At 42.2% G+C, this 26,967-nt stretch overlaps 1 protein-coding gene across 1 annotated transcript; it reads left to right on the top strand.

The window, feature by feature from the left end:
- The first annotated feature begins 19,572 nt into the window (after positions 1–19,572).
- Positions 19,573–20,457, top strand: LOC116370083 (ladderlectin-like). Its single transcript, XM_031819687.1, has one exon. The coding sequence runs from the start codon at positions 19,694–19,696 to the stop codon at positions 20,252–20,254; it is 561 nt and encodes a 186-aa protein (XP_031675547.1). The 5' UTR covers positions 19,573–19,693; the 3' UTR covers positions 20,255–20,457.
- The last annotated feature ends 6,510 nt before the right edge of the window (positions 20,458–26,967 follow it).

Genomic DNA, 26,967 nt, shown 5'->3' with positions numbered 1-26,967 from the left:
AATAATAATAATAATAACAATAAGTCACTGTTTGTTAAGGTAGTTATAGACAGTACAACAACAACAATAATAATAATAAGTCTCTGTTTGTTAAGGTAGTTATAGACAGGACAACAACAATAATAATAATAATAAGTCTCTGTTTGTTAAGGTAGTTATAGACAGGACAACAACAATAATAACAATAATAATAATAACATGTCACTGTTTGAACCTTTTGTGACTCCCAAACCCGCATGCGGGAGCGTAATCATCGCCTGAAACTAATTAGCATAACGCAACGGACAAAAATATCCCTAGAAAATATTCCTATTCATGAAAATCAAAAATGAAATATATTGAGACACAGCTTAGCCTTTTGTTAATCACCCTGTCATCTCAGATTTTCAAAATATGCTTTACAGCCAACGCTAGACAAGCATTTGTGTAAGTTTATCTATAGCCTAGCATAGCATTATGCCTTGCTAGCAGCAGATAACCTTGTCACGGAAATCAGAAAAGCAATCAAATTAAATTGTTTACCTTTGATGAACTTTGGATGTTTTCACTCACGAGACTCCCAGGTAGACAGCCAAAGTTCATTTTTTCCCAAAAATATAATTTTTGTAGGCGAAATAGCTCCGTTTGTTCTTCACGTTTGGCTGAGAAATCGCCCGGAAATCACCACAACGCTCCATAATATAAACATAGCAAACGTTGTTAATAATCAGATTAGAATCCATCCTCAAGGTGTTTTTCTCTATTCGATAATATATCCGTCGAGATAATTCATTTTTCAGGACGACCGATTGGAGTAATGGCTACCTCTGTATTTTACGCGAGAATCTCTCTCGGATCCACCATGTGACCACTTACGCAATGTGGCCACCTACGGCTATTCTTCAACAGAAATGCGGAAAACTACGTCACAATGCTGTAGACACCTTGGGATAATACGTAGAAAGCATAAGCTCGTTGATGGTACATTCACAGCTGAATAGGGAGTCATTGGAACGCAGCGCTTTCAAAACCTGGGGCACTTCCGGATTGGATTTTTCTCAGGCTTTCGCCTGCAACATCAGTTCTGTTATACTCACAGACAATATCTTTACAGTTTTGGAACAGTTAGAGTGTTTTCTATCCAAAGCTGTCAATTATATGCATATTCTAACATATTTTCCTGACAAAATATCCTGTTTAAAACGGGAATGATTTTTTTTCCAGAAATGAAAATACTGCCCCCTAGTACCAAGAGGTTTTTAATTAATGTAGTTATAGACAGTACAGCAACAATAATAATAATAATAATAATAAGTCACTGTTTGTTAAGGTAGTTATAGACAGTACAGCAACACAAGGCCTTGTCTTACAATTATTTGTATTCACTAACAGTAGGCTATTTATTTACTAACCCTTTTTATTCTCTTTCAATCTGTTCTTTTCTAAATGTATGTGAGAATATAGACAGAAGTGCTAAAATGGACATGATTGATCTGAGGGGGAAATCATTGATCCATTCAGAAAGGTTTTATGCAACAAGTAATTGATGTTATATTATGTAAAGTAGACTAGGTTATAATGTATAATAGTGGGTTGTTAGTGATATGTAGATGTTATATTATATAAAGTAGACTAGGTTATAATGTATAGTAGTGGGTTGTTAGTGATATGTAGATGTTATATTATGTAAAGTAGACTAGGTTATAATGTATAGTAGTGGGTTGTTAGTGATATGTTATATTATGTAAAGTAGACTAGGTTATAATGTATAGTAGTGGGTTGTTAGTGATATGTTATATTATGTAAAGTAGACAAGGTTATAATGTATAGTAGTGGGTTGTTAGTGATATGTTATATTATGTAAAGTAGACAAGGTTATAATGTATAGTAGTGGGTTGTTAGTGATATGTTATATTATGTAAAGTAGACTAGATTATAATGTATAGTAGTGGGTTGTTAGTGATATGTTATATTATGTAAAGTAGACTAGGTTATAATGTATAGTAGTGGGTTGTTAGTGATATGTAGATGTTATATTATGTAAAGTAGACTAGGTTATAATGTATAGTAGTGGGTTGTTAGTGATGTGTAGATGTTATATTATGTAAAGTAGACTAGGTTATAATGTATAGTAGTGGGTTGTTAGTGATATGTTATATTATGTAAAGTAGACTAGGTTATAATGTATAATAGTGGGTTGTTAGTGATATGTTATATTATGTAAAGTAGGCTAGGTTATAATGTATAGTAGTGGGTTGTTAGTGATATGTTATATTATGTAAAGTAGGCTAGGTTATAATGTATAGTAGTGGGTTGTTAGTGATATGTTATATTATGTAAAGTAGACTAGGTTATAATGTATAGTAGTGGGTTGTTAGTGATATGTTATATTATGTAAAGTAGACTAGGTTATAATGTATAGTAGTGGGTTGTTAGTGATATGTTATGTTATGTAAAGTAGACTAGGTTATAATGTATAATAGTGGGTTGTTAGTGATATGTAGATGTTATAGTATGTAAAGTAGACTAGGTTATAATGTATAATAGTGGGTTGTTAGTGATATGTTATATTATGTAAAGTAGACTAGGTTATAATGTATAATAGTGGGTTGTTAGTGATATGTTATATTATGTAAAGTAGACTAGGTTATAATGTATAGTAGTGGGTTGTTAGTGATATGTTATATTATGTAAAGTAGACTAGGTTATAATGTATAGTAGTGGGTTGTTAGTGATATGTAGATGTTATATTATGTAAAGTAGACTAGGTTATAATGTATAATAACAGTTTGTTAGTGATATGTAGATGTTATATTATGTAAAGTAGACTAGGTTATAATGTATAATAACAGTTTGTTAGTGATATGTAGATGTTATATTATGTAAAGTAGACTAGGTTATAATGTATAATAACAGTTTGTTAGTGATATGCAGATCAAGGTCTATACCTCAGCTATTGTAGCAATGGAAACGTGTTCTTTGGAGTTATGAATCACGCTTTACCATCTGGCAGTCCGACAGAAGAATCTGGGTTTGGTGGATGCCAGGAAAATGCTTCCTGTCCGAATGCATTGTGCCAACTGTAAAGTTTGGTGGAGGATGAAACATTGTCTAGGGCAGTTTGGGGAAGGCCCTTTCCTGTTTCAGCATTGCAATGTCCCCATGCACAAAGCGAGGTCCATACAGAAATGGCTTGTCGAGAACGGTGTGGAAGAACTTGACTGGCCTGCACAGAGCCTTGACCTCAACCCCATTGAAAACCTTTGGGATGAATTGGAACGCTGACTTTGAGCCAGGCCTAATCACCCAACATCAGTGCCCGACCTCACTAATGCTCTTGTGGCTGAATGGAAGCAAGTCCCCGCAGCATGTACCAACATCTAGTGGAAAGCCTTCCCAGAAGAGTGGAGGCTGTTATAGCAGCAAAGGGGGGACCAACTCCATATGAATGCCAATGATTTTGGAATGAGATGTTCGACTGGCAGGTGTCCACATACTTTTGGTCATGTAGTGTATGTAGCCTAATCAAAATCAAATCAAATCAAATGTTATTGGTCACAATGTCAGAGCGGCATAGACTAAGATACAGTAGAATAGTATAGAATACAGTATATACATATGAGATGAGTAATACATAGACTAAGATACAGTAGAATAGTATAGAATACAGTATATACATATGAGATGAGTAATGCATAGACTTAGAATAAAGTAGAATAGTATAGAATACAGTATATACATATGAGATGAGTAATGCATAGACTAAGATACAATAGAATAGTATAGAATACAGTATATACATATGAGATGAGTAATGCATAGACTAAGATACAGTAGAATAGTATAGAATACAGTATCTACATATGAGATGAGTAATACATAGAGTAAGATACGGTAGAATAGTATAGAATACAGTATATACATATGAGATGAGTAATGCATAGACTAAGATACAGTAGAATAGTATAGAATACAGTATATACATATGAGATGAGTAATGCCAGATATTTATAGCCTGGGCCAGATTCTTTTCACAACATTTCCAACAGAGACCATCAGGTTGGTCGGCATGATTAGTGATCATACTGTATCTCAAACCTACTGTGACTGTTGAATGTCTGACGACGACCTAACTTTATAATAGTTTGTAGCCGACCTACCAGAATCTGCCCGTCTTTCCTTCAAATCAACACATTTATCTGTCTTCTAATGCAGTGGTGTGAAGTACTTCAGTAAAATACTTTAAAGTACAACTTCAGTAGTTTTGGGGGAATCTGTCCTTTACTATTTATATTTTAACAACTTTGTTTCTACTATTCATATTTATATGTATTTATATAAGACATCTCTCTTACATTATTTTTGATAAACATATAATTTATTCTAAACCAAGTTTAGCTGTGTTGTTTTCCTCCAAATTGTGAGTTACTGTAGGACTTTAATAATTGTAAGCAGTCCTACAAACCCAAAAGGTTTTAATTTGAGAATGTTCATTTGTATGCCTCAAATATTAAATTATTTTAAAATATGTGATGATTAGTTGAATCAGGTGTGTAAGTGCTGGTAAGAACAAAAGGATGGAGAAACCCTGAGATAAACATAAAACCATATCATTGAAAAGCTCCTCCACCATCTTTACCAGACGTGTTACTGATAACATGTAGGACTACTGATTAGTTTACACTTTGAAAACTGCTGTCTGTCAGCAACTCAGCTCAAGTAGCAGTTCTACTAACTAGTAATATATCATTCCAGGTATTAATTATCTTATTCTGTCCATTAGAATAGATTATTGTTCAGAAATACTTACTTTATTTTTCAATAATTTCCATGTAGTATTTTCTGCTCTGTCGTCTCAAAATGGATCCTGAACAAAACAACAACTTTACTTTCTGTTTCAGCTCAGCCGCCTCCCCACCCTGATAATAAAGTGTTATATTGGTATCTTCCACTAGATGGCAGTAAACAGACAGTCCCAGAGGAGAAGTGCTGACCAGGGGTCAGGTCCCCCCTCTCCATGTAATCTGATTCATTATGATCTAGGATCAGGTCCCTCCTCTCCATGTAATCTGATTCATTATGATCTAGGATCAGGTCCCTCCTCTCTATGTAATCTGATTCATTATGATCTAGGATCAGGTCCCCCCTCTCCATGTAATCTGATTCATTATGATCTAGGATCAGGTCCCCCCTCTCCATGTAATCTTATTCATTATGATCTAGGATCAGGTCCCCCTCTCCATGTAATCTGATTCATTATGATCTAGGATCAGGTCCCCCTGTCCATGTAATCTGATTCATTATGATCTAGGATCAGGTCCCTCCTCTCCATGTAATCTGATTCATTATGATCTAGGATCAGGTCCCTCCTCTCCATGTAATCTGATTCATTATGATCTAGGATCAGGTCCCCCCTCTCCATGTAATCTTATTCATTATGATCTAGGATCAGGTCCCCCCTCTCCATGTAATCTGATTCATTATGATCTAGGATCAGGTCCCCCCTCTCCATGTAATCTTATTCATTATGATCTAGGATCAGGTCCCCCTCTCCATGGAATCTGATTCATTTTGATCTATGATCAGGTCCCCCTGTCCATGTAATCTGATTCATTATGATCTAGGATCAGGTCCCTCCTCTCCATGTAATCTGATTCATTATGATCTAGGATCAGGTCCCTCCTCTCCATGTAATCTTATTCATTATGATCTAGGATCAGGTCCCCCCTCTCCATGTAATCTTATTCATTATGATCTAGGATCAGGTCCCCCCTCTCCATGTAATCTTATTCATTATGATCTAGGATCAGGTCCCCCTCTCCATGTAATCTGATTCATTATGATCTAGGATCAGGTCCCCCTCTCCATGTAATCTGATTCATTATGATCTAGGATCAGGTCCCCCCTGTCTATGTAATCGGATTCATTATGATCTAGGATCAGGTCCCCCCTCTCCATGTAATCTTATTCATTATGATCTAGGATCAGGTCCCCCTCTCCATGTAATCTGATTCATTATGATCTAGGATCAGGTCCCCCTGTCCATGTAATCTGATTCATTATGATCTAGGATCAGGTCCCTCCTCTCCATGTAATCTGATTCATTATGATCTAGGATCAGGTCCCTCCTCTCCATGTAATCTGATTCATTATGATCTAGGATCAGGTCCCCCCTCTCCATGTAATCTTATTCATTATGATCTAGGATCAGGTCCCCCCTCTCCATGTAATCTGATTCATTATGATCTAGGATCAGGTCCCCCCTCTCCATGTAATCTTATTCATTATGATCTAGGATCAGGTCCCCCTCTCCATGGAATCTGATTCATTTTGATCTATGATCAGGTCCCCCTGTCCATGTAATCTGATTCATTATGATCTAGGATCAGGTCCCTCCTCTCCATGTAATCTGATTCATTATGATCTAGGATCAGGTCCCTCCTCTCCATGTAATCTTATTCATTATGATCTAGGATCAGGTCCCCCCTCTCCATGTAATCTTATTCATTATGATCTAGGATCAGGTCCCCCCTCTCCATGTAATCTTATTCATTATGATCTAGGATCAGGTCCCCCTCTCCATGTAATCTGATTCATTATGATCTAGGATCAGGTCCCCCTCTCCATGTAATCTGATTCATTCTGATCTAGGATCAGGTCCCCCCTGTCTATGTAATCGGATTCATTATGATCTAGGATCAGGTCCCCCCTCTCCATGTAATCTGATTCATTATGATCTAGGAACAGGTCCCTCCTCTCCATGTAATCTGATTCATTATGATCTAGGATCAGGTCCCTCCTCTCCATGTAATCTGATTCATTATGATTGTTTTGTCTCATGTCTCTTTATATTCATGTAGCCTGGGGGCCATGTAATCTGATTCATTATGATTGTGTTGTCTCATGTCTCTTTATATTCATGTAGCCTGGGGGAAATGTAGCTGTATTGAAATCACCTTGTTTTATAACCTCTCTGTTTCTCAGTGGTACTTCAGTTGTCCTGACAACGCCCACTTCTTTCACACAGTAATGCTCCAGCATCCACTCAGAGATGATGCATCTAATGCATTCCTCAAATACTGCAGAGTTGTTAAGCAAGTCAATTGTTGATGTTGATCTGTGTCTTGAAGATATTCAGTCTCTGGCAGACTCTCTACATCACTCATGTAATCTTCAATGGGATCAGTCCCAGTCTCAAATTCATCATGAGGGCAATTCTCATCTATGTTGGTGCTTAAAAGCTCTCTGTGGTTTTGGTAGATGTGTGACCGATAGAAGCTGAAACATCTATTTGTTTTCCCACACCCATTAACTCCACAGGTAGTTAGAAAATGTGGTTCATGCTGGTGATAGAGGACAATATGTGTGAGTAGTCTGGACACAGATAATGTTTGCTCGTTGCAAAGTGGACAATTGAATAGAGTTGGCATTCTTCAGAAAGATTGTGAACCTTGGAATGATGGGATGGAATCATGGAGATCATTGGTACTCAGACACTTGCTGACATCAAGGGACCAATCTTCCACAGCCACTCTAATTCAAGTTGACACTAAAAGCAGAAGTGAAATGTATTAGTGTTGAGGCTAAAACAAAACCTATCCCACTCTCTCCAGACAACCACCTTTCCTCCTAATTAGTATTCATGGTTGTTCCATAACGAAGCAGAGCTTGTCAGGAAAGGTGAAGATGTCTCTTATTTATCTGACTCCATATTTCTTAGTTTGGGACATTTTGGGATTCTGCAGTCCCACATTTAAGTGTTGACTCAGATAATATGATGCTCCAAATGGGGCATTAAGTTCTTCTTCCATGTCGACCCAAATTGTCCTGTTAGAGTTGTAGGTAAAGAGCCTATCAGGACAGTTATAAAGTCTTCTTGATATAATTGTCCTATTAGAGTTGTAGGTAAAGAGCCAATCAGGGCAGTTATAAAGTCTTCTTGATATAATTGTCCTGTTAGAGTTGTAGGTAAAGAGCCAATCAGGGCAGTTATAAAGTCTTCTTGATATAGTTGTTGTTACGAATCCCTTTTGGCCCGACAGTCTAGGGGGGGGGATGGTAATGAGACCCGTAACATAACTCATGCAAATTATTGTGACAAAGTAAAAGTGAGAACGAAATAACTACGACAACTGAAATCTACCGTCAAACTCCAGGTTTATTTGTAAACACACGGTAATGGGGGGAGCAGGAAAAGGGGCTGAGCTGGACCCAAGGAAAGAAACAATAAATATTCAAACACCTTTAACAACAGCTAACTAACAAACCAAAAATACAGTGGGTGGTCCGCCCAGTTCTAACTAGTGTATTTAACAAAGTCTACCTACGGGTAGTGTATGCCCATGGGCGACTTGTCTTGGTTTCCCCTTTTCCCACCAGCAATCAAACACAAACACCATAACCAAAAACAATACTCACAGGTGATGACAAAGTGTTATGGTGGTGCTCAAACAAAAGAGAGGTCAATACACAAAGAGAGAGTGAAACACAGAGATCTACATACATGGCATTTACAGAGAGATTGAGCTCCACGGCAAACAACTGATGGGGTTTTTAAACCAAGGGAAAGGAACTGTAATAGGGTAGGAAACAGGAGGAGGTGTGTCTTCTGATTGATGATTGATTGGTGACTGATTGGGGAGTGATGATGTTCACCTGTGAGGGGAGGAGTGAAAAGAAACACACACAGGATACTTGTATCCGTAACACAGTGTTAGCCTGTACTGGCAAGCAGCGGCCCATTGCATACTACTCTTAGAGACTTGACAGTGTGGTGAGAGGGTTGGTGTGTAAACTGCCATGTTCAAGACAATATTGATACAGTAGTAGCTAAGATGGGGAGAATTCTGACCATAATAAAGCACTGCTCTGCCTTAACAACACTATCAACAAGGCAGGTCCTACAGGCCCTAGTTTCTACCTTCCTTAACAACACTATCAACAAGGCAGGTCCTACAGGCCCTAGTTTCTACCTTCCTTAACAACACTATCAACAAGGCAGGTCCTAAAGGCCCTAGTTTCTACCTTCCTTAACAACACTATCAACAAGGCAGGTCCTACAGGCCCTAGTTTCTACCTTCCTTAACAACACTATCAACAAGGCAGGTCCTACAGGCCCTAGTTTCTACCTTCCTTAACAACACTATCAACAAGGCAGGTCCTACAGGCCCTAGTTTCTACCTTCCTTAACAACACTATCAACAAGGCAGGTCCTAAAGGCCCTAGTTTCTACCTTCCTTAACAACACTATCAACAAGGCAGGTCCTACAGGCCCTAGTTTCTACCTTCCTTAACAACACTATCAACAAGGCAGGTCCTACAGGCCCTAGTTTCTACCTTCCTTAACAACACTATCAACAAGGCAGGTCCTACAGGCCCTAGTTTCTACCTTCCTTAACAACACTATCAACAAGGCAGGTCCTACAGGCCCTAGTTTCTACCTTCCTTAACAACACTATCAACAAGGCAGGTCCTACAGGCCCTAGTTTCTACCTTCCTTAACAACACTATCAACAAGGCAGGTCCTACAGGCCCTAGTTTCTACCTTCCTTAACAACACTATCAACAAGGCAGGTCCTACAGGCCCTAGTTTCTACCTTCCTTAACAACACTATCAACAAGGCAGGTCCTACAGGCCCTAGTTTCTACCTTCCTTAACAACACTATCAACAAGGCAGGTCCTACAGGCCCTAGTTTCTACCTTCCTTAACAACACTATCAACAAGGCAGGTCCTACAGGCCCTAGTTTCTACCTTCTTAACAACACTATCAACAAGGCAGGTCCTACTGGACCTAGTTTCTACCTTCTTAACAACACTATCAACAAGGCAGGTCCTACAGGCCCTAGTTTCTACCTTCTTAACAACACTATCAGCAAGGCAGGTCCTACAGGCCCTAGTTTCTACCTTCCTTAACAACACTATCAACAAGGCAGGTCCTACAGGCCCTAGTTTATATTAATGACATGCATGTCAATCTCTAATTGCTAAAAATGGAAGAGAGATTGACTTCCTCATTACTTTTTGCAAGAGGTATTGACAAGCTGCAGGTACCGAGGTGAAGAAGGCAGTGATTTTCCTCTCTTGTTTCTGAGTAACTTAGACACGCGGCCAAAGACAAAATGGCCATCTGAGAGTGACCAGTTTTTTGGTCCACCCTGTTCTTTTCCTGTCTTTCAAGGGTACAGCTGTGTGGAGATATGTAGAGAACAGAGACTAGCTGGTGGAGATATGTAGAGAACAGAGGCTAGCTGGTGGAGATATGAAGATAACAGAGGCTAGCTGTGTGGAGATATGTAGAGAACAGAGGCTAGCTGGTGGAGATATGTAGAGAACAGAGACTAGCTGGTGGAGATATGTAGAGAACAGAGGCTAGCTGGTGGAGATATGAAGATAACAGAGGCTAGCTGGTGGAGATATGTAGAGAACAGAGACTAGCTGGTGGAGATATGTAGAGAACAGAGGCTAGCTGGTGGAGATATGTAGAGAACAGAGGCTAGCTGGTGGAGATATGTAGATAACAGAGGCTAGCTGGTGGAGATATGTAGAGAACAGAGGCTAGCTGGTGGAGATATGTAGAGACTAGCTGGTGGAGATATGTAGAGAACAGAGTCTAGCTGGTGGAGATATGTAGAGAACAGAGGCTAGCTGGTGGAGATATGTAGAGAACAGAGGCTAGCTGGTGGAGATATGTAGAGACTAGCTGGTGGAGATATGTAGATAACAGAGACTAGCTGGTGGAGATATGTAGATAACAGAGACTAGCTGGTGGAGATATGTAGAGACTAGCTGGTGGAGATATGTAGAGAACAGAGGCTAACTAGTGGAGATATGTAGAGAACAGAGGCTAGCTGGTGGAGATATGTAGAGAACAGAGGCTAGCTGGTGGAGATATGTAGAGACTAGCTGGTGGAGATATGTAGATAACAGAGACTAGCTGGTGGAGATATGTAGAGAACAGAGGCTAGCTGGTGGAGATATGTAGAGAACAGAGACTAGCTGGTGGAGATATGTAGATAACAGAGACTAGCTGGTGGAGATATGTAGAGACTAGCTGGTGGAGATATGTAGATAACAGAGTCTAGCTGGTGGAGATATGTCGAGAACAGAGGCTAGCTGGTGGAGATATGTCGAGAACAGAGGCTAGCTGGTGGAGATATGAAGATAACAGAGACTAGCTGGTGGAGATATGTAGATAACGGAGGCTAGCTGGTGGAGATATGAAGATAACAGAGACTAGCTGGTGGAGATATGAGGTGGGGGGTGTGGGGTGTGGGGTGGGGGGTGGGGGGTGGGGGGTGTGACGGTGTTTGGACAAAGAGGAAAAATACCCTCCTCTAACACTGGATTTACACACACATCAGCAGACAACAATGTTACTCCTCTCTGTCTTCCTGACTGTAGTAACTAGATCCCCTCTCTGTCTTCCTGACTGTAGTAAATAGATCACCTCTCTGTCTTCCTGACTGTAGTAAATAGATCCCCTCTCTGTCTTCCTGACTCTATTATACTAATTATGTTTCTACTGAGTGTACAAAAACAACACCTTCCTAATATTGAGTTGCCCCACCCCCCTTTTGCACTCAGAACAGTCTCAATTCGTCGGGGGATGGACTCACACACAGGAACATTTACCCTGCACCCCCCCCCCTCACACACAGGGACATTTACCCTGCACCCCCCCCCCTCACACACAGGAACATTTACCCTGCACCCCCCCCCCCCCCCCTCACACACAGGAACATTCACCCTGCACCCCCCCCCCCTCACACACAGGAACATTCACCCTGCACCCCACCCCCCCTCACACACAGGAACATTCACCCTGCACACCCCCCCCCCCCTCACACACAGGAACATTTACCCTGCACCCCCCCCCCCCCCTCACACACAGGAACATTTACCCTGCACCCCCCCCCCCCCCCTCACACACAGGAACATTTACCCTGCACCCCCCCCCCCCCATCACACACAGGAACATTTACCCTGCACCCCCCCCCCCATCACACACAGGAACATTTACCCTGCACCCCCCCCCCCCCCTCACACACAGGAACATATACCCTGCACCCCCCCCCCCCTCGCACAGGAACATTTACCCTGCACCCCCCCCTCACACAGGAACATTTACCCTGCACCCCCCCCCCCCCACCCTCACACACAGGGACATTTACCCTGCACCCCCCCCCCCCCCAACACGGGGACATTTACACTGCACCCCCCCCCCCCCCAACACAGGAACATTTACCCTGCACCCCCCCCCTCGCACACACACAGGAACATTTACCCTGCACCCCCCCCTCACACACAGGAACATTTACCCTGTACCCCCCCCCCCCTCACACACAGGGACATTTACCCTGCACCCCCCCCTCACACACAGGAACATTTACCCTGCACCCCCCCCCACCCCTCACACACAGGTACATTTACCCTGCACCCCCCCCCCCCTCACAAGCAGGAACATTTACCCTGCACCCCACGCCCCCCACACACAGGAACATTTACCCTGCACCCCCCCCCCCCCTCACACACAGGAACATTTACCCTGCACCCCCCCCCCCCCCCCCCCCCTTTCACACACAGGAACATTTACCCTGCGGTTAAAGCTTATGTCCACCGTACAGCTGGAGATCACTATGTATACAGGTAAGAACAGGGATATTGACCCTCCGTGTGTCAACAGGCCGCTATTAGAGATCACTATGTATACAGGTAAGAACAGGGACACTGCCCCTCCGTGTGTCAACAGGCCGCTATTAGAGATCACTATGTATACAGGTAAGAACAGGGACATTGCCCCTCCGTGTGTCAACAGAGTCAACTATTCAGGTGTTTCTATTCCAGACAGCCCACTAGGTGGGAGGGCCTGGGAGAACCCTGGCATTATTATATATACACATGTTTCTATTCCAGACAGCCCACTAGGTGGGAGGGCCTGGGAGAACCCTGGCATTATTATATATACACATGTTTCTATTCCAGACAGCCCACTAGGTGGGAGGGCCTGGGAGAACCCTGGCATTATTATATATACAGGTGTTTCTATTCCAGACAGCCCACTAGGTGGGAGGGCCTGGGAGAACCCTGGCATTATTATATATACAGGTGTTTCTATTCCAGACAGCCCACTAGGTGGGAGGGCCTGGGAGAACCCTGGCATTATTATATAAACAGGTGTTTCTATTCCAGACAGCCCACTAGGTGGGAGGGCCTGGGAGAACCCTGGCATTATTCTATAAACAGGTGTTTCTATTCCAGACAGCCCACTAGGTGGGAGGGCCTGGGAGAACCCTGGCATTATTATATATACACGTGTTTCTATTCCAGACAGCCCACTAGGTGGGAGGGCCTGGGAGAACCCTGGCATTATTATATATACAGGTGTTTCTATTCCAGACAGCCCACTAGGTGGGAGGGCCTGGGAGAACCCTGGCATTATTATATAAACAGGTGTTTCTATTCCAGACAGCCCACTAAGTGGGAGGGCCTGGGAGAACCCTGGCATTATTATATATACAGGTGTTTCTATTCCAGACAGCCCACTAGGTGGGAGGGCCTGGGAGAACCCTGGCATTATTATATAAACAGGTGTTTCTATTCCAGACAGCCCACTAGGTGGGAGGGCCTGGGAGAACCCTGGCATTATTATATATACAGGTGTTTCTATTCCAGACAGCCCACTAGGTGGGAGGGCCTGGGAGAACCCTGGCATTATTATATAAACAGGTGTTTCTATTCCAGACAGCCCACTAGGTGGGAGGGCCTGGGAGAACCCTGGCATTATTTGGCTGATCGAAGAGGAAAACCTGAAAGTTGTTTTGTCTATATTCAAGTTTGACCATTTGTTTGATGAAGCCTGGAATAAGAGAAAAAGGCCAACCTATAATTAAATTACATATTTAGTTCTAGGTGTACATCAAGTCCATGTACGTATGGATTGTGAGTAGGCTTATACAGTTGAAGTCGGAAGTTTACATACACTTAGGTTGGAGTCAGTAAAACAAATTTTTCAACTACGCCACAAATTTTATGTTATCAATCTATAGTTTTGGCAAGTCGGTTAGGACATCTACTTTGTGCATTTTTCCAACAATTGTTAATGACAGATTATTTAACTTCTAATTTACTGTATCACAAATACTGTGGGCCAGAAGTGTACATACACTTAGTCGACTGTGCCTTTAAACAGCTTGGAAAATTCCAGAAAATTATGTCATGGATTTAGAAGCTTCTGATAGGCTAATTAACATAATTTGAGTCAATTGGAGGTGTACCTGTGGATGTATTTCAAGGCCTACCTTCAAAGTCAGCTAGTTGCTTGACATCATGGGAAAATCAAAAGGAATCAGCCAAGACCTCAGGAAAAAATGGTAAACCTCCACAAGTCTGGTTCATACTTGGGAGCAATTTCCAAACGCCTGAAGGTACCACGGCCATCTGTGCAAACAATAGTACGCAACACCATGGAACCACGCAGCCGCGAAGCCGTCATATTGCTCAGGAAGGAGACGCGTTCTGTCTCCTAGAGAGGAACGTACTTTGTTGTGAAAAGTGCAAATCAATCCTAGGACAACAGCAAAGGACCTTGTGAAGATGCTGGAGGAAACAGGTACAAAAGTATCTATATCCGCAGTAAAACGGGTCCTATATTGACATAACCTGAAAGGCCACTCAGCAAGGAAGAAGCCACTGCTCCAAAACCACCATAGAAAAGCCAGACTACGGTTTGCATCTGCACATGAGGACAAATATCGTACATTTTGGAGAAATGTCCTCTGGTCTGATGAAACAAAAATAGAACTCTTTGGCCATAATGACCATCGTTATGTTTGGAGGAAAAAGGGGGAGGCTTGCAAGCTAAAGAACACCATCCCAACCATGATGCATGGGGGTGGCAGCATCATGTTGTAGGGGTTCTTTGCTGCAGGAGGGACTGGTGCACTTCACAAAATAGATGGCTTCATGTTAAAGTTAAAGTTTGGTGCAAATGTTAAAGCTTGGTGCAAATGGGTCTTCCAAATAGACAATGACCCCAAGCAAAATGGCTTAAGGGCAACAAAGTCAAGTAATGGAGTGCCCATCACAAAGCCCTGACCTCAATTCCATAGAAAATTTGTGGGCAGAACTGAAAAAGTGTGTGCGAGCAAGGAGGACTACAAACCTGACTCAGTTACACCAGCTCTGTCCGGGGGAATGGGCCAAAATTCACCCAACTTATTGTGGGAAGCTTGTGGAAGGCTTCCCAAAACGTACAGTATGTCCCAAGTGCAACAATTTAAAGGTAATGCTACTAAATACTAATTGAGTTTATGTAAACTTCTGACCCACTGGGAATGTGATGAAAGAAATAAAAGCTGAAATAAATCATTTTCTCTACTATTATTCTGACATTTCACATTCTTAAAATAAAGTGGTGATCCTACCTGACCTAAGACAGGGAATGTATGTATACACTTCCAATATCAACTGTACATAAATGTATATTTTCTCTTTATTCAACCTGCCATCTACCCACCTGGGGACTGAGGGTTATGAGAGAACCCCCACATCACTAGCTTCTCTTTATACAACCTGCCATCTACCCACCTGGGGACTGAGGGTTATGAGAGAACCCCCACATCACTAGCTTCTCTTTATTCAACCTGCCATCTACCCACCTGGGGACTGAGGGTTATGAGAGAACCCCCACATCACTAGCTTCTCTTTATTCAACCTGCCATCTTACCCACCTGGGGACTGAGGGTTATGAGAGAACCCCCACATCACTAGCTTCTCTTTAATCAACCTGCCATCTACCCACCTGGGGACTGAGGGTTATGAGAGAACCTCCACATCACTAGCTTCTCTTTATACAACCTGCCATCTACCCACCTGGGGACTGAGGGTTATGAGAGAACCCCCACATCACTAGCTTCTCTTTATTCAACCTGCCATCTACCCACCTGGGGACTGAGGTTATGAGAGAACACCCACATCACTAGCTTCTCTTTATTCAACCTGCTATCTACCCACCTGGGGACTGAGGGTTATGAGAGAACCCCCACATCACTAGCTTCTCTTTATTCAACCTGCCATCTACCCACCTGGGGACTGAGGTTATGAGAGAACCCCACATCACTAGCTTCTCTTTATTCAACCTGCCATCTACCCACCTGGGGACTGAGGTTATGAGAGAACCCCACATCAGTAGCTTCTCTTTATTCAACCTGCTATCTACCCACCTGGGGACTGAGGGTTATGAGAGAACCCCCACATCACTAGCTTCTCTTTATTCAACCTGCCATCTACCCACCTGGGGACTGAGGATTATGAGAGAACCCCCACATCACTAGCTTCTCTTTAATCAACCTGCCATCTACCCACCTGGGGACTGAGGTTATGAGACAACCCCCACATCACTAGCTTGCATGTTCTGCAGCCTTGTAAAGATAAGGAGGGGATGACTGTGAGGCAGGTTGGCATTTATTGTCATGAATCTTGCCCTGGAGGCAGTTCAGCATAGTGGTCACTAACTGGCACAGGCACAAAGTAATACAATTTGATTTTAATCCTAACCTAACCACACTGCTCACCCTTCCCTTAAGTGGTGCAGACACACACACACACACACACACACACACACACACACACACACACACACACACACACACACACACACACACACACACACACACACACACACACACACACACACACACACACACACACACACACACACACACACACACACACAGGGCTCCTGAGTTGTGCAGTGGTCTAAGGCACTGCATTTCAGTGCAAGAGGCACCACTACAGTCGCTGGTTCAAATCCAGGCTGCATCACATCTGGCCCTGAGTCCCATAGGGCGATGCACATACCCCACCGGGGTAGGCCGTCAATGTAAATAATCATTTGTTCATAACTGACTTGCCTAGTTAAATAGAAATTACACTTAAAAAAAATTTCTGATTAAAGAAACAAAAGCTGAAATAAATCATTCTCTCTACTATCATTCTGACATTTCACATTCTTTAAAAAAAGTGGTGATCCTAACTGACCTAAGACAGAGAATTTTACTAGGATTAAATGTCAGGAATTGTTTTGCTGGGGGCAGTATTGAGTAGCTTGGATGAATAAGGTGCCCAGAGTAAACTGCCTGCTACTCAGTCCCAGTTGCTAATATATGCTCGGAACTTTCTAAAACTGTTTGAATGATGTCTGTGAGTATGTCTGTGAGTATAACAGAAATCATTTGGTAGAGAAAACAATCCAACCAGGAAGTGGGAAATCGGAGGTTGGTCGTTTTTCAAATCATTCCCTATTGATACAGTGGGATATTGATCATGTTGCACGTCCTAAGGCTTCCACTAGATATCAACAGTCTTTAGAACCTTGTTTGATGCTTCTACTGTGAGGTGGGGCCGAATGAGAGGAGAATGAGTCAGGTGTCTGGCAGAGAGCCACGAGCTGGTCACGTGCATTTCACATAGAGTTGTAGCTGCGTTCCATTGCTTCTTTTTTTGCCCTGCTCATTCACGTGAGAGCGACCTGCTTTCCATTGCAATGCTACAGACAAAGGAATTCTCCGGTTGGAACATTATTGAAGATTTATGATAAAAACATCCTAAAGATTGATTCTACACTTCGTTTGACATGTTTCTATGGACTGTAACGTAACTTTTGGACTTTGTCTGCAACTGGTGAATGCGCTTCGTGAGTTTGGATTTGTTTACCAAATGCACTAACACAAGAAGCTATTTGGACTTAAATGATGGACATTATCGAACAAAACAAACATTTATTGTGGAACTGGTATTCCTGGGAGTGTAACGGCTTTCTGTGGAAGAAGGACCAAGATGCAGCGTTGTACGTCATATTTGTTTATTGTCACTGAACACTAAATACAAAAATAACAAAAGGGACAGTCCTGAAAGGTGAAAAACACTAAACAGAAATTAACTACCCACAAAACCCGTGGGCAAGAGCTACCTAAGTATGGTTCCCAATCAGAGACAACGATAGACAGCTGTCCCTGATTGAGAACCATACCCTACCAAAAACAAAGAAATACAAAAACATAGAAAACAGAACATAGAATGCCCACCCTAGTCACACCTTGGCCTAACCAAAATAGAGAATAAAAGCCTCTATGGCCAGGGCGTGACAGGGAGTGCATTCTGATGAAGGTAAGTGAATATTTATAATGTTATTTCTGACTTCTGTTGACTGCACAATATGGCGGATATCTTTTTGGCTTCTTTGGTCTCTAAGCACCGTACTCAGATTATTGCATGGTTTGCGTTTTCCGTAAAGCTTTTTTGAAATCTGACACAGCGGTTGCATTAAGGAGAATTGGATCTAAAATTCCATGCATAACACTTGTGTAACGGTTTTCTTCATCTGAAGGAGAGGCGGACCAAAATGCAGCGTGGTGGTTATTCATGTTTTTAATAAAGACAAGAAAAGTGAAAACCTTAAAAACTGTTTGCACAGTCCTATCTGGTGCAAACACAGAGACCGGAACAATCACCCACAAAACCCAACACAAAACAGGCTACCTAAATATGGTTCCCAATCAGAGACAATGACTAACACCTGCCTCTGATTGAGAACCATAGCAGGCCAAACATAGAAATAGACAAACCAGACACACAACATAGAATGCCCACCCAGCTCACGTCCTGACCAACACTAAAACAAGGAAAACACATACGAACGATGGACAGAACGTGACAACTTGTATCTTTGATCAACGTTTATTATGAGTATTTCTGTAAAGTGATGTGGCTCTCTGCAAAATCACCGGATGTTTTTGGAACTATTGAACATAGCGTGCCAATGTATACTGAGATTCTTTTATGTAAATATGAACTTTATCAAACAAAAACATACATGTATTGTGTAACATGAAGTCCTATGAGTGTCATCTGATGAAGATCATCAAAGGTTAGTGATTAATTCTCTCTATTTCTGAATTTTGTGACCCCTCTCTTTGGCTGGAAAAATGGCTGTGTTTTTCTGTGACTTGACGGTGACCGAACATAATCGGTTGTCGTGCTTTTGCTGTAAAGCCTATCTGAAATTGGATACTGGTTGGATTAACAAGAAGTTTATCTTTAAAATGGTGTGAAATACTTGTATGTTTGAGCAATTTTGTTATTGCCTAGACAATCATGTTGATTCTTCGTATTCGGTGGGGGGAGCTGCAACTCAATATTAGGAAGGTGTTGTTATTGTTTTGTACACACTGGAAACTGTTGAGCGTGAAAACCCAGCAGCGTTGCAATTCTTGACATGAACAGGTGCATCTGGCACCTACTATCATACCCCGTTTAAAGACACTTAAATTGTCTTCACCCTCTGAATGGCACACACACAATCCATCTCTCAGTTGTCTCAAGGCTCCAACATATTTTTTTAACCTGTCTCCTCCCCTTTATCTACACTGATTAAAGTGGATTCACCTGGTCAGTCTAGGTCATGGAAAGAGCAGGTGACCTTAATGTTTTGTACACTCAGTGTATATTTGCCAAAAGGATTAGCATACATTTGCCAACATGATATAGAATCAGTGTCAACATGTTTTTTGGTACATTGGAATCAGTGTCAACACGTTTTTTGTGCTTCGTCCTTGTGGCTTGGTGAGCTGCATGTATAAAAGTGTTCCTCTTTCTCAAGCTGAACAGAACCTACAGACCACCTGTGATTCCTTCTCTGACAGGAAAAGATTACCATGGAGAAGTTGGCCGTCCTTCTGCTTCTGAGTGCTGTCATTGCACTGGGCGACGCAAACCTGACCCAGCTGCTTGGTTTAGAACCCTTACTGAAGACTGAGGTGGAACAGACTCCTCCTGTCGGGGCTCAGGTAGCAGCAGTACAGCAGGGGACAAAGGAAATGTCATGTCCCTCAGACTGGCACCCATATGGATCACGCTGTTTCAGGTTTGTCAGCATTCCGCAGTCATGGTCAGATTCTGAGCAAAACTGTTTGGCACTTGGTGGAAACCTAGCATCCGTGAATAACCTTTTAGAGTACCAGTTCATGCAAGCACTAACAAAGAATACCAATGGCCACTTACCTGATACCTGGATTGGAGGTTTTGATGCAGTCAAGGAGGGCTTATGGATGTGGTCAGATGGGTCCAGATTTGACTACACTAACTGGAACATTGGTGAGCCCAATAACGCTGGAGAAGGAGAGGACTGTCTGCAGATGAACGCTGCAAGTGAGAAGCTCTGGTTCGACGTGCCCTGTGAGTGGAAGTTTACATCTCTCTGTTCCAGAAGAATGTAGGCTAGGAAATGACCCAGCCACTTCAACTCTCACCTCCAGGGGTCAACAGTCTACTTCACCTCTCACCTCCAGAGGTCAACAGTCTACACTTCAATACTCAAACCAAGATCTGTCACTCACTGCAGCTCACCATTACCTAAACTTGTGATGAAACTGTGTGATGTTGCTAATCCTGCTTTTGAAATTAAAGATAAATGACTGAATCGTTTTTCTTCATTTCCTATTGCTTAACTAGTTGTCATGGCACATCAGTTAGTCAATGGTAAGATATTATAAACTAGAATAAAGACAATCTCTCAATAACATGAACCTGCATCACTAAAAATAATTGATACATGATAAAACCTTATCATACTGTTAACAATGGTTAACTCTCTTCCTAACAGACCATTTGTTTCTGAATGGTTTAGATGCAGGAAATTCCAGTTATATAACTATTAACATGAATTATCAGCTTTTTAAAATAATTTATTAATGCATTTTTTATGGTTTAGTAATTATGCATACAATTAATAAATACTTAGTAGATATTCAATGAATTATTTATTTATTCAGGTTAACTAATGCATTAACTAATATACCCTTATTGTAAAGTGTTACCGTTCCCTGTCTTTCATATCTGAGGCTAAATCCATGAGAGAGAGAGAGAGAGAGAGAGAGAGAGAGAGAGAGAGATTATATTACTCCCTAGAATGAAGGACTGAAGAGTAAAAAGCAGATTAGAAAGAAAAGGCAGAGTCACAGGGACGGAGAGTTAAGATAGGGAGAGACCCTCACACAACAATAAGATAGGGAGAGACCCTCACACAACAATAAGATAGGGAGAGACCCTCACACAACAATAAGATAGGGAGAGACCCTCACACAACAATAAGATAGGGAGAGACCCTCACACAACAATAAGATAGGGAGAGACCCTCACACAACAATAAGATAGGGAGAGACCCTCACACAACAATAAGATAGGGAGAGACCCTCACACAACAATAAGATAGGGAGAGACCCTCACACAACAATAAGATAGGGAGAGACCCTCACACAACAATAAGATAGGGAGAGACCCTCACACAACAATAAGATAGGGAGAGACCCTCACACAACAATAAGATAGGGAGAGACCCTCACACAACAATAAGATAGGGAGAGACCCTCACACAACAATAAGATAGGGAGAGACCCTCACACAACAATAAGATAGGGAGAGACCCTCACACAACAATAAGATAGGGAGAGACCCTCACACAACAATAAGATAGGGAGAGACCCTCACACAACAATAAGATAGGGAGAGACCCTCACACAACAATAAGATAGGGAGAGACCCTCACACAACAATAAGATAGGGAGAGACCCTCACACAACAATAAGATAGGGAGAGACCCTCACACAACAATAAGATAGGGAGAGACCCTCACACAACAATAAGATAGGGAGAGACCCTCACACAACAATAAGATAGGGAGAGACCCTCACACAACAATAAGATAGGGAGAGACCCTCACACAACAATAAGATAGGGAGAGACCCTCACACAACAATAAGATAGGGAGAGACCCTCACACAACAATAAGATAGGGAGAGTCCCTCACACAACAATAAGATAGGGAGAGTCCCTCACACAACAATAAGATAGGGAGAGACCCTCACACAACAATAAGATAGGGAGAGACCCTCACACAACAATAAGATAGGGAGAGTCCCTCACACAACAATAAGATAGGGAGAGACCCTCACACAACAATAAGATAGGGAGAGACCCTCACACAACAATAAGATAGGGAGAGACCCTCACACAACAATAAGATAGGGAGAGTCCCTCACACAACAATAAGATAGGGAGAGTCCCTCACACAACAATAAGATAGGGAGAGTCCCTCACACAACAATAAGATAGGGAGAGACCCTCACACAACAATAAGATAGGGAGAGTCCCTCACACAACAATAAGATAGGGAGAGACCCTCACACAACAATAAGATAGGGAGAGACCCTCACACAACAATAAGATAGGGAGAGACCCTCACACAACAATAAGATAGGGAGAGTCCCTCACACAACAATAAGATAGGGAGAGACCCTCACACAACAATAAGATAGGGAGAGTCCCTCACACAACAATAAGATAGGGAGAGACCCTCACACAACAATAAGATAGGGAGAGACCCTCACACAACAATAAGATAGGGAGAGACCCTCACACAACAATAAGATAGGGAGAGTCCCTCACACAACAATAAGATAGGGAGAGTCCCTCACACAACAATAAGATAGGGAGAGTCCCTCACACAACAATAAGATAGGGAGAGACCCTCACACAACAATAAGATAGGGAGAGTCCCTCACACAACAATAAGATAGGGAGAGACCCTCACACAACAATAAGATAGGGAGAGACCCTCACACAACAATAAGATAGGGAGAGACCCTCACACAACAATAAGATAGGGAGAGTCCCTCACACAACAATAAGATAGGGAGAGACCCTCAAGATAGGGAGAGACCCTCACACAACAATAAGATAGGGAGAGACCTGGGACTGGGAAGTTCTCAGTGTCCCAGGCAAGGTCTCCCCGGATCTGGCTCAGACAGATAGTCTGTTATCAAAACACTAGACACATTGTTCCCAAACATTGATTCTGACTAAAACCACAGTTTTATAATATAATCATCGAATGAGTCTAACACTTACACACATGTGTTATAATAATCTAATGATTCAAATTAATTTCATACAGTCACATGGTATCAGACCTATGGTATCAGACCTATGGTTTCATACCATCACATGGTATCAGACCTATGGTTTCATACAATCACATGGTATCAGACCTATGGTTTCATATAATCACATGGTATCAGACCTATGGTTTCATACCATCACATGGTATCAGACCTATGGTTTCATACAATCACATGGTATCAGACCTATGGTTTCATACCATCACATGGTATCAGACCTATGGTATCAGACCTATGGTTTCATATAATCACATGGTATCAGACCTATGGTTTCATATAATCACATGGTATCAGACCTATGGTTTCATACAATCACATGGTATCAGACCTATGGTTTCATACAATCACATGGTATCAGACCTATGGTTTCATACCATCACATGGTATCAGACCTATGGTTTCATATAATCACATGGTATCAGACCTATGGTTTCATACCATCACATGGTATCAGACCTATGGTTTCATACAGTCACATGGTATCAGACCTATGGTATCAGACCTATGGTTTCATACAATCACATGGTATCAGACCTATGGTTTCATACAATCACATGGTATCAGACCTATGGTTTCATACAATCACATGGTATCAGACCTATGGTTTCATACCATCACATGGTATCAGACCTATGGTTTCATATAATCAAATCAAATCAAATCAAATTTATTTTTTATCCGGGCTACCCGGATAAAGCACTAAATAAACTTCAGTTAGTGCTAAACACGGCTGCTAGAATCCTGACTAGAACCAAAAAATTTGATCATATTACTCCAGTGCTAGCCTCTCTACACTGGCTTCCTGTCAAAGCAAGGGCTGATTTCAAGGTTTTACTGCTAACCTACAAAGCATTACATGGGCTTGCTCCTACCTATCTCTCTGATTTGGTCCTGCCGTACATACCTATACGTACGCTACGGTCACAAGACGCAGGCCTCCTAATTGTCCCTAGAATTTCTAAGCAAACAGCTGGAGGCAGGGCTTTCTCCTATAGAGCTCCATTTTTATGGAATGGTCTGCCTACCCATGTCAGAGACGCAAACTCGGTCTCAACCTTTAAGTCTTTACTGAAGACTCATCTCTTCAGTGGGTCATATGATTGAGTGTAGTCTGGCCCAGGAGTGGGAAGGTGAACGGAAAGGCTCTGGAGCAACGAACCGCCCTTGCTGTCTCTGCCTGGCCGGTTCCCCTCTTTCCACTGGGATTCTCTGCCTCTAACCCTATTACAGGGGCTGAGTCACTGGCTTGCTGGGGCTCTCTCATGCCGTCCCTGGAGGGGGTGCGTCACCTGAGTGGGTTGATTCACTGTTGTGGTCATCCTGTCTGGGTTGGCACCCCCCCCCCCTTGGTTGTGCCGTGGCGGAGATCTTTGTGGGCTATACTCAGCCTTGTCTCAGGATGGTAAGTTGGTGGTTGAAGATATCCCTCTAGTGGTGTCGGGGGGTGTGCTTTGGCAAAGTGGGTGGGGTTATATCCTTCCTGTTTGGCCCTGTCCGGGGGTGTCCTCGGATGGGGCCACAGTGTCTCCTGACCCCTCCTGTCTCAGCCTCCAGTATTTATGCTGCAGTAGTTTATGTGTCGGGGGGCTGGGGTCAGTTTGTTATATCTGGAGTACTTCTCCTGTCCTATTCGGTGTCCTGTGTGAATCTAAGTGTGCGTTCTCTAATTCTCTCCTTCTCTCTTTCTTTCTCTCTCTCGGAGGACCTGAGCCCTAGGACCATGCCCCAGGACTACCTGACATGATGACTCCTTGCTGTCCCCAGTCCACCTGGCCATGCTGCTGTTCCAGTTTCAACTGACCTGAGCCCTAGGACCATGCCCCAGGACTACCTGACATGATGACTCCTTGCTGTCCCCAGTCTACCTGGCCATGCTGCTGCTCCAGTTTCAACTTCCACCTGACTGTGCTGCTGCTCTAGTTTCAACTGTTCTGCCTTATTATTATTCGACCATGCTGGTCATTTATGAACATTGAACATCTTGACCATGTTCTGTTATAATCTCCACCCGGCACAGCCAGAAGAGGACTGGCCACCCCACATAGCCTGGTTCCTCTCTAGGTTTCTTCCTAGGTATTGGCCTTTCTAGGGAGTTTTTCCTAGCCACCGTGCTTCTCCACCTGCATTGCTTGCTGTTTGGGGTTTTAGGCTGGGTTTCTGTACAGCACTTTGAGATATCAGCTGATGTACGAAGGGCTATATAAATACATTTGATTTGATTTGATTTGATATAATCACATGGTATCAGACCTATGGTTTCATACAGTCACATGGTATCAGACCTATGGTTTCATACAATCACATGGTATCAGACCTATGGTTTCATACAATCACATGGTATCAGACCTATGGTTTCATATAATCACATGGTATCAGTCCTATGGTATCAGACCTATGGTTTCATATAATCACATGGTATCAGACCTATGGTTTCATACAATCACATGGTATCAGACCTATGGTTTCATATAATCACATGGTATCAGACCTATGGTTTCATACAATCACATGGTATCAGACCTATGGTTTCATATAATCACATGGTATCAGACCTATGGTTTCATATAATCACATGGTATCAGACCTATGGTTTCATACAATCACATGGTATCAGACCTATGGTTTCATATAATCACATGGTATCAGACCTATGGTTTCATACAGTCACATGGTATCAGACCTATGGTTTCATACAATCACATGGTATCAGACCTATGGTTTCATACAGTCACATGGTATCAGACCTATGGTTTCATATAATCACATGGTATCAGTCCTATGGTATCAGACCTATGGTTTCATACAATCACATGGTATCAGACCTATGGTATCAGACCTATGGTTTCATATAATCACATGGTATCAGACCTATGGTTTCATACAATCACATGGTATCAGACCTATGGTTTCATATAATCACATGGTATCAGACCTATGGTTTCATACAGTCACATGGTATCAGACCTATGGTTTCATATAATCACATGGTATCAGACCTATGGTTTCATACAGTCACATGGTATCAGACCTATGGTTTCATACCATCACATGGTATCAGACCTATGGTTTCATACAGTCACATGGTATCAGACCTATGGTTTCATATAATCACATGGTATCAGACCTATGGTTTCATACAGTCACATGGTATCAGACCTATGGTTTCATATAATCACATGGTATCAGACCTATGGTTTCATACAGTCACATGGTTTCAGGACTGTAACATTCTAATCATTTATTAAAACACATTTCCTTATCAATCCACCCTTAAATGACTAGATGATACATCCTGAAACTAATATCCTACAAGGAAACATAACAAATAATCAAAATGAATACAAGGGATTATAATGTATGTACATCAGATATTCATTCATGACTGTTATCGGTCTAAATCCAATTGTAACACTTCCGTTAGGATTTGTATTTCAAGCTTCATAACAATACGGTCTCATCCCTCAAAAATAACAGTCTCATCCAACACTGGCTCCTCATAGCTGAAAGAAACGGAATCCTCTGCTGGCCCTTGAAGCTCGAACTCGTCATCACACAGACCAGCGCTCGAAATCGGTCCATACCTCATCACCATCTGTTGCCCTACCGACCTCTCCAGAGTCTTGATAAGCAAAACTGTCACACAAGGTACCAAACAAACCCCACACAGAACCAAAACACTCATACAGGTGAAGGTTGCCCACAACACAGTGATAATGACATTTTTCCATTTCCCAAACACACTGTCAAACCAATTTGTTAGAGAATTATCGACCCCAGAGTTCTCAGACAATTCGTGAGCTAGGGTTGTTAATACAGTAGTGTAGACTACAGTAGGCTACATAGACCTGTTTACCCCATTAATAAAGTAGTGTAGACTACAGTAGGCTACATAGACCTGTTTTACCCATTAATAAAGTAGTGTAGACTTCAGTAGGCTACATAGACCTGTTTTACCCATTAATAAAGTAGTGTAG

The sequence above is a fragment of the Oncorhynchus kisutch genome, unplaced genomic scaffold (assembly GCF_002021735.2).
Source record: "Oncorhynchus kisutch isolate 150728-3 unplaced genomic scaffold, Okis_V2 scaffold2442, whole genome shotgun sequence".
NCBI lineage: Eukaryota > Metazoa > Chordata > Actinopteri > Salmoniformes > Salmonidae > Oncorhynchus > Oncorhynchus kisutch.
Note: the sequence above shows the minus strand (reverse complement) of the source record. Positions and strands in the feature narration are given on the sequence as shown.

Coding starts and splice junctions, on each gene's coding strand:
- LOC116370083 (XM_031819687.1), top strand. CDS start 19,694: ATGGAGAAGTTGGCCGTCCTTCTGCTTCTGAGTGCTGTCATTGCACTG.